Below are 10,000 nucleotides of genomic sequence, written 5' to 3' on the forward strand. Positions count from 1 at the left end.
TGCACATACGGAAAAATGACTTAAGTTTTCGCAACACACAATAGATTGTTAACATCCGATGGCGTGATAGTAAATGGTGTTAAACTTGTTGGGTAAAAGAGGGAGAGAGGAAGGAATAGTTGAACTTTGTAGGAAATATTATTTTTGTCTGCTCCTCACACTCACCACAGACTTTCCATATACTAGAATTTGGGTAATGTGGGGATTTGAAAGGTTAGTGTTTTGTGTATATATATATATATATATATATATATATATATATATATATATATATATATATATATATATATATATATATATATATATATATATATATATATATATATATATATATATATATATATATATATATATATATATATATATATATATATATATATATATATATATATATCCTCCACCTCCTCTTCGTCTTCTTGTTTTCTTCTTTCTTTCTCTTCTTTTTATTATTATTATTATTATTAATATATTATTATTATTATTATTATTATTATTATTATTATTATTATTATTAATAGCATCATTATTATTTACTTATTATTTTTTGTTGTTTGTTCAAGTTTTACTTCCTTAATTAATCTACAAAGCATAGCAAGACAGCCCACCTTCAAGACACTTCTTGCTAAAAAATCACAGAAGTTATTTTTCTTTGAGTTACTTCTGTTTCTTACGTACGTTCCCTTTGGCGGATAACGTTATACTGAAGTACTAAATATTTAAACAGAGCATTTCAATCATTTTAAGTAAACTTTTGTAGTTAATTCAAGTACTGAGAGAAAACTTCATGTCCCCTTGAAAAAAAAATGTGGATTCGTCCCTGCCTTAATTAATAAGAGAGAGAGAGAGAGAGAGAGAGAGAGAGAGAGAGAGAGAGAGAGAGAGAGAGTTTATAGTGTGAATAACTTCAACCACCTGCTCGTTGATTCCATTGTTATATGGTCAGAAGTGTGTGTGTGTGTGTGTGTGTGTGTGTGTGTGAAACCATTATGCTTGTGCCAGTATTATGGTGGAAGATTCACTACAAATTTCAAGGTCTGTTGTCAAACGCCTCACTGGTCGAGCTTTGTGGGTGATCGGGAGTCGCGTTGTGAAACGCTTCGGCACCTATCTCGACTGTTATCATTAGCTGCCGTGGAAGTATTTGGTGTTTTCAGGAATGTTTTGGGTAACTTTAGTTAAGGCTTCTGTATTACTAATGGATAAAAAACACCTATGAGAACTCGGCTAACTTTTGAAGATAGTGGTGATAAGAGCCCAAAGCGTCTCACAACAAAGGTTCGAGTGTTGACTATGACAGAAACAGGTCACGTTTGCTGAGGGAGTTTTGCGGAGAAATTGAACTTAGTAAAAGGAAACGTTACTATTAATTCTGAGTGGTGGGCACAGGTAGCTTATTAAGAGTATGCAGCGTGCTGAGTTGAGTGAACCCGACTCATCAGTTTAGGCTCGCTTCACAAGAACGATTTTTTTTTTTTTTTTTTTCTCCATCCTGCCTCAGCACGGCAAGGTATCATTACTGCAGATTTCCACACTACCGTCTTATCCACTGCGGTTTGCATGGAGCAGCCGCACAGAGCACGCAGAAACTGTAGCGCGTTCAGAGCGATTGCGCCGGCTCCGGAGTGCTTGCCAGCGCTGTTAGCGTGGTGGGAGTAGCCGCACGTCACTGAAACGTCTGGGAACAGTGACTATCCTCGGCGACAGTGAGGAGAGGCAGGCAGGGGGTCGCTGGGAGTGTCAAGTTTCATATATTCTCGCCCTGACAACGTAAGTAGAGCATTGGTGGTGAATGCTAGGCGGCGGCTGGGCGAGGCGGGGCAGAGGTGTCACAATCTCAGCCAGACAAAATCAGTGAAGTTCCAATTTTCTGTGATTCGATATTTATGCCTTTAATGAAGCCTACCCTAGCATACCTTAACCTACATGCTATAAGCTAGAGCCCTTAACCTCACCTGTTAGTAACCTAACACTATAAAACTTAACCGTATTTCACTCAACCTTCATGGACACTGATGCACTTTGGTTTCATGCTGCAGGAGTGCAGGCGTGCGTTGTGGCCTCCCCGCCACAAGCAGGAAGAAGGAAAAATAACGGTGGAACGGAGGGACATAGAAGAAGACTAGGAAGAGGGAAAAAGTAAGAACAGAACGAAGGGAAACAAAGTAAGAATATAAGAACACGTATGGAGTTTGAAACGCTTTGCTCACCCATCTGGACTATTTTCAAATACCACAGAGATGATTAGTCGGGTTATCTTGAGTATTTCTCCACTGATAACGTAGTTCATGTCAGCGGAGCATGCAAGCAGACGTGACATTCCCAGTGAGACTTGGCGAAACTTGGGATCGAAGGCCACAGAGGTAAACATGACTAGATTAGACTGAATGGATATTTGTGGAGAGAGAGAGAGAGAGAGAGAGAGAGAGAGAGAGAGAGAGAGAGAGAGAGAGAGAGAGAGAGAGACACAGACAGACAGACGGACAGATACATACAGACAGACACAGACAAACACAAACATACACAGACAGACACAGACAGACTAATCAAGCACAATCACATCAAAGAAACAATAGAATAAAATAAACCACAAACAATCAAATCAAACACAAACAGACACACAAAAACAATCACCACAACTTCACTACATTATTTACCACGATCATCATGTAACCATAAAACAACGCGGTAGACGAGACAGTGAGTGATATTTAATTAACCTCAAACACCTACCTGTCTTTGGAGGGGGACTTCTTGTACAGGTGGAGGACAGGTTGCGGGAACACCTCCTCCACTTGACACGTCACATTTACCTGGTCCTCCCCATTCGCTTCGGCCTGCACGTCTAGAGTGCTCGGCTTTCCTGGGGAGGGAAGGGGAGGTGTGAGTTAGAGAAGGTGATGGGATTAGTGAAAGGGAGGGGATGTGTGAGTCAGGGAGGTGATGGGGTGATGGAATGGGTGAAGGGAAGGTAGCTGTTTGTCTTTTTTTTTTGGGGGGGGGGTAAAATTACGTACGTAAGATGTAACTGGCGTACTCTCTCGCTCTTTCCTCCCCTCTTCTCGTCTCTTCTCTCCCTTTTTCTCTTCTCCCTCTCTTGTCTCTAAACACCCGAATTCCACCCGGTATATAGTAACAATCACTAACTAACTGCACTAACTGATGACTGAACTTACTAAACACGACGAGGTCTCGAGGGAACGTGCTCTCCATGGTGTATGAGGAGACGCGACACTCGTAATGGCCCGCGATGTCTGTGGTGGGGTGCAGGATGCGGATGGCACTGTAGCGGTGGAAGGCATCTTGGGAGGCCTCGTATGACAGGTCCACGCGGCCCCTCAGCTTCGATATGGCCTGGGATAGAGTACATGATTAAAAATACGTGATTAAGAGTACGTGATAAAAAGTACGTGATAAAGAGTACGTGATTAAGAGTAGGTTATTAAGAGTACGTGATGGAGAGTACGTTATTAGGAATACGTGATTAAAAGTGGGTTATTAAGAGCAAGTGGTTAATTCTTGTACTGCTTTAGTCTTTCTTCGTTAACCCTCCTATCACTGGAAAAAAAAATAGGGAGAAAAGAGAGAAAAAAGGATGCTAATTTTGTCTTTTACGGCAGTGGTTCCCAACCTTTTCTAAGTCTATATAACCTTCCGGTACCTTTTGATAGGTTCATGAATCCTCGCGCCCAGGACGACTAATTGTGAAAAATTACGTGAATGATTCACGCTCTTCTCTAGTTTTAAGACTGAAAATATATAAATGAAAATATTAGGCCTCTGTTCTAAATCTAGAAAGTAGCTACTCTGTCCTAGATAATTGTTATATATTTGCTAAATGTATAATAAAATAAAATGCCACATCTCAAACTCGTGAGGCGCGGATTGCGTCTGAGTGAAATATACTAATGTAACACATGAATTTGTTATTCTTTAATCTCAAATGAAATTAATTTCTTACATGACACAACCATCTTTCTAAATCATCTTTTCCTACTATGCACTCCCACGGCCCATGTTACATAACACACTTCCCTTCCTAAAATATCTCTTCCTACTGTGCACTCTTACACACACCGGTCGTGTCATGTACCTCATTGTTTTCGTGTACCCTTTATAAAAATGTTCATGCACCCTGGAGCATGGTGTACCATGCTCCCAGACTATCACTTAAACAGAGGCAGGCTTCGGCAGTGAGACACGTGCTGGACACATCGTGCTCCGGGTTGCTGAGTGACTGTCCTGCGTAGCATGTCAAAATACTCTTGGCTTGCTACACACTTACTTACATATTTCTTCTTTTCTAATACTGTATAGTTGTTTTTCATATTTATTGTTATTAGGTTTAAGTTTATTACTTATATAATTATAATAGGTTTGTGTTAGAACTTTACAAACAAAGAATAAGTTAACATCAATCCCAATACCATGTAGGTATTTCCATTTTTATTTATTTTTTTTATTTTTACTTTGTCACCTCTCCATTGTCCACGAAATATTGTTATATTATCTCCCAGGGGATAATTTATCTCCAGTTTGGAAGCCACTGCCTTAGAGTGAAAGGTTGGCGCCATGCACGACTCTTCCAGCTATTTCTGTCTTTCTTATCATCTTCTGTGACTCCCAACCTTTGCAGTGATAAATGATCATTAAAAGGTACCAGATGCACGGATTGGGCCACACTGTTGACGGAGAGGCTGCCAGAGTACGATGATGCAATCTCCTTCCGTCATGTCACCCGTGCTCCCTGAGCGGAAACACCAGCCACCTCACATTCCAAGCAGCGTTACCCGCCAGTAGTCATCAGCCTGGCCCAACTATGCTCTTCTCTCTCTCTCTCTCTCTCTCTCTCTCTCTCTCTCTCTCTCTCTCTCTCTCTCTCTCTCTCTCTCTCATACACATGTGTTATAAGCACACACACACACACACAGATGTGTACGCATATATGTATGTATATTCCGTTTTTGTTGACAAAGCAAATTTCACTCCAAACTCGGTAAAAGTCCATCCGAGGTACTTTTATCTTTCGCCCACTTTGAGAGCATTTCTAGGAGCAAACTTGCAACTTTGAGAGTCCTTTTAAGAGTTAGGAGCAACTTTGAAAGTATACTTTACTTTGAGAGTAACTTTTAGCTTTTAAAGTGTTTATTAATACGGGCCCTGGTCTTAGGGAGGAGAAGGAGGAGGAGGAGGACCAACAGAAACAGGAAGAAAGTTATCTGTTTATATAGATAAGAGATAATAGGTAGGAATTGGCACCTCGGGTTCGCGGTTCAGGATCCACTGGTACACGAGAGTCGCGCGGGGCTGGTGGTAGTACCATTTGATGGTCAGACCAGCGGCGTCATTTCCATCCAAGTCATGAGGGCAGTCCAGTACCACCGCTTCGGAAGTGCCGTTCTCAGCCACCACCACGCCTTCCTCCGCCCTCAGTACATCCTCCGTTGCTTCCATTCCCGCCTCCTTTCCTGCCGCGCCGCTTCCCCCGTCTGCTTCTATGTCTGTGATCGGCTCCTCTCCAATCAAGGTGCTTCTGACGCCGCCTGTTGAGAAAATGTGACCAATTGATGTGTGTTTTGAATGTGATTCTCTCTCTCTCTCTCTCTCTCTCTCTCTCTCTCTCTCTCTCTCTCTCTCTCTCTCTCTCTCTCTCTCTCTCTCTCTCTCATGATGACCACTTATTTCTTGGCTTTAGTTTATCTGGCTTTAGTTGAAGAGCGTGGCGATTTCACCTTTACATGGGCTCTTCTTTTTTTTTTTTACTACGTATCGAAGTAAACAAGGAACTACTTGGCTAGGTGGTGAGTACCACTGTATTGACCCTTTGACTGCCACTTGGTACACCTTTCCTTAATTACCAATCACTCTGAGACATCTTTACTTGTTCTGCAGCCACATCCAATCTTTGAACTGGAAAAAAATTGCAAAATAAAATCTTTCCATCGCTAACGTTCTTGTAGATGCTTATAAAGATTTCACGCATTGCTTGCAGATGCTTATAAAGACTTCACGCATTGCTGCTAATTGTTTCGTTTCTGCGCCGGAACTCGACCACTTTCAAGCTGAAGTTACACGAGTTTTTAAGGAAGTTTTTACGGTTCTAGTGACAGACTAACGAGATTTCTACATTATTAACCGAAGAAATGCATATGAGAAACAGGCTTGATAATCTTTGTGGCCTTTGAAAATAGTTGTGATGAAAAAGCAGAGTGGTTCAGAATACGAGAAGTGCAACAGGGGAATAGTGACAGATATAACAAGCAAGACTTTCCCTATTTAAACACCTGGCATGAGTCAATACACGTTAATTCCTTAGGCTTAACAAATAAATACATGTTCTATTCAGTGCTAATTATATTTTCGAGTCGCTTTTTTTTTTACTGTTCTGTCATGGTGAAGAGTTTTATTGCAATGACTGGCTTGGGCTTCTCCTTTCGCCGTTTCCCCAGAGTTGGAGGTCGGCGCCATGTACGAGTCTCCTTCAGTTGTTTCTGTCCCTTGCATCTTCCTCTGACTCCCATCATTTACTAAAGAGGCGTAACTATCCCAGGCAGGTTCATGAAGGATTCAAAGCTTGTGTGTTGGCTTGTTCAAACCCACTAAGCCGGTTTGGGGTGGTATCTGGCCTAAGCCTTCGACTTCTTATGTGTGTGGGAGGCGGCAAGGGGCACAAAAAGGGGGGTAATAACGTTATTTTGCAGCACCTGAAGGAAAATAAATAGTAATGATGTAAAAGTGCGCGAAATGAAACCAAATTTAGTTTCAGAATTCGCGTGAAAGTTCAAGTTGTAAGAAGAAAATAAAGGAAAAAGAAAAAGCAGAAACGAGTAGAGACTTCCATAATTTACCAGTGAAAGAGATAGATAGATAGACCTTTATATAGTGCAGGACCGCAGCACAATTCATAGAAGTCGGGATGGCAAGTGATGGTTCGAGGCTCACCCAGGGATCATATGAATGGACTAGCATCCTAAAGCAGTCACTTGTAACCCAATGGATGATCTATGGTCGGAAATGGTTAAGCAATGGCAAGTGGAGGAGAGAAGTAGGGAGACAGTAAGAAGACATGCTTATGATGTGTAGGAAGAGATCAGGAACAGGCCTAATATAAGCAGCAATTTTGTCGATGCCATGCCTTCCAGTTGCGTGCAATCATTGAAGTAAAAAAAAAAAAAAAAACAAGGTGAGTCAGTGGGATGTGGTTGTTGGATAGTCATTTAAGTATTTGCGTGAATAAACTTGTCGTGAACATATTGTTTCATTAAACGATTCGATTGATGCTTAATATCACCGAACATGTGACATTCTACAGTGCTGTATAGTTTAGCTGCCGATGCGCCTGAACACACACACACACACACACACACACACACACACACACACACCACATATAAAACGGTGCCTCGAAACAATTCTCATATCATAACTTTGTGTGACTTTCCATCACGTCCAATGGCTCTATAATTCATTGCACATGTGTAGTAAAATCAGTAATACTTGACTACATTTTCAGGTATGTATCCAATAAGTGTAAACGACACGGATGTTACCGTCGTATGATCGGTGTTGCGGCGTCTAGATACAATCACTATCACTGAAAATCGTATGCGATATGTATCTGCTTGTTATATTCAGAAGTATTACGACATGATTCAGTCCACAGCGACGCCGACAAATAGTTCAGGAGAGTGTTCGAGCATGCGTGTGTTGCCCCGTGATGGCTTGCGTGGATCTCTGTCTCAAAAGGCCCCACTTCTGTGCCTCCGTCTCGTCCTGGGTGGATCAGGCATTGCGGATTGCGAGTGTACACCTTAAACACACAAACACACGGGCGCCAAGCAGGTGGCAGTCTAGCCTGGGTCCCACCAGCGACGACTGCCCGTGCCAGGTGGGACATAAGAGCATAAGAGCATAAGAAAATAAGAGAAGCTACAAGAAGCCACCAGACCGATGTTCTGACTATTTTGAAATGAGAGTTTGTGCGTTGTCATTTTCGGGGATTCCCCGGCCTGCGACAATTCCACACTTACACCAAGACACACCTTATGTCAGGTGTTTCCTACCTCAAAATTAAATGGTGTTGTAGTATATATACATTATGATGCTCTAAGAAAGGCAAGTTAGTGCAATATATGTTTTTTTTTTTTTTTTTTTTTAATGATACTAGCATTGTTTTTTTTTTTTTTTTTTTTTTTTTTTTTTTTTTTTTGCAAACACCTCAATACTTGGCAATGTTTCCTCCAAGCGTTGTTACTTTTCCATGGATGGCCGAGTCACACGGTCAGACTGACTGTGTTAATCCACAGGTCACTTCCTCTCGTGCCGCCAGCCAGGATGGAAGCTACCTCTCCCACTTGTTCTCGTCACCTCCACAGCCGAGAAAAGAGCTTATTTACTCTGTAAATAAGCATTTCTTAGAGGAAAAAGGCTAATAGGGAGCCATTACTTGACCCCTCAAGAGCTGTTGCCTGAACAGCGAAAGCTACCAACGTGAGCGAGGAAACAGTTAGAAGAATTTGTTCATCTGCCAACGAAGCTCACATGACGCAGAGGATATCAGCACATCCTGTGTTCTCTCCAACAAAGAACCGTCCTGCAACCATCACCAGCGTTGATGACTTTGACAAGCGTGTGGTGAGGACAGTTTTGGGATTTTACGCAAGGAAGGAGATCCCAACACTGCGCAAAGTAAAGGAAGAATTGGAGGAAAATATTTCCTTCAAAAGATGCACTGAATCTCCACGGAAGATTCTCAAAGAGACTGGATTCAGATATGGAAAAAAAAAATCGTAACTAAAAAATAAAAATATAACATCATAGTTTGAGAGAAATATATCCGAAAATGAAACCTGTCACACTCTCTTTTTGTTTCCCATCCGTGTGGTATTTGAAAGTGATATTTTATGTATTCTGTATATTATAAAGGAAGCTACATAGTACAATGAGTGTCGATGTTTAGGGTTATAACTACGATTTGTATAAATTCTATGACGCGGCAAATAATTTTTCCCATGGTGCCACGTTGTCCTGGTAGTGGTGGTGGTGGTGGTGGGGTATCATTAAAAGGGTGGCACTCCCTCTCAGATGTGTGTGTGTGTGTGTGTGTGTGTGTGTTGAAGGAGGAGAAGGAGGAGCAGTGAGGAAGGAATTCTGAAGAAGTGACGGAATAAAATGATGGGTGTGTACAGGGAGACGGCTCACTTCCTTTCTGGCCACCACCCATGATGGAAGCTACAACTCCGACTCGCTCGCGTTGGAGGGTCCTGCATGGCAGGGAGATGGAAATGCTTTACTACGTCAACAAGAATTTCAATGAAGAGAAAGCTTGTAATGGATTCCTTATTCCACCTTCAAAGGCAACTGCAAGGACTGCAAAAGCCACCAACGTTTCCGAGATAACTGTTCAAAGAATCTGCTCGAAACGAGGCCGGACATCACCAGAGAGGACTGTCTTTTTGTCACTAAAAGAAGAGATATTCTGCACCTGTCACCAGTGTAGAAGACTTTGATAAATGTGTTGTAAGAAGAACAGTCTTGGCATTTTATGAGGGGCATCAAGTCCCAACTCTGCTAAAAATTCAAGAACTGAAGGAAAAAATATCATTCAGTGGCTGCAAAACCTCCCTTTCCTTACAAGACAAAAGTGAAATTTTGTTACATAGTGTAATTAGCCCAGTACAAGGTTTGGTAGTACCGCAGGTCGGGGAATCCCCATAAACGACAACGCCAAGACGTTCAGTTCAAAATGGTCAGACCAAAGAAGTGGCAGTCCCTCTAAGAAACACCTACCTACGTCCACCTACATATCATCCACATCCATAAATATGTCTAAAGCTCTCTAATGACTCTGCACTAACAACCCGATTACCGAGTCCATTCTATTAATCTACCACTCTATTTGAGAACCAAATATGTCTTATCTTTCTTAAATCTGTCTTGAAGCTTGAACACTTTATTCCATGTTGTATCTTGATTACTGATCCTGAGAATTTTGTTAACGTCA

The 10,000-nt window shown here is 41.6% G+C and overlaps 1 protein-coding gene across 5 annotated transcripts in view; it reads right to left on the reverse strand.

The window, feature by feature from the left end:
• LOC135090207 (uncharacterized) overlaps positions 1-10,000 on the reverse strand; it is a 27,660-nt gene that overhangs the window by 7,151 nt on the left and 10,509 nt on the right. For all 5 annotated transcript variants that reach the window (XM_063986680.1, XM_063986682.1, XM_063986679.1 and 2 more), the window contains 3 exons: positions 5,257-5,540; positions 3,174-3,351; positions 2,731-2,860 (listed from right to left, as the gene is read on the reverse strand). In XM_063986680.1, coding sequence (XP_063842750.1) covers positions 2,731-2,860; positions 3,174-3,351; positions 5,257-5,540 — 592 coding nt within the window. The remainder of the gene's footprint in view (positions 1-2,730; positions 2,861-3,173; positions 3,352-5,256; positions 5,541-10,000) is intronic.

The sequence above is a fragment of the Scylla paramamosain genome, chromosome 34 (genome assembly GCF_035594125.1).
Source record: "Scylla paramamosain isolate STU-SP2022 chromosome 34, ASM3559412v1, whole genome shotgun sequence".
NCBI lineage: Eukaryota > Metazoa > Arthropoda > Malacostraca > Decapoda > Portunidae > Scylla > Scylla paramamosain.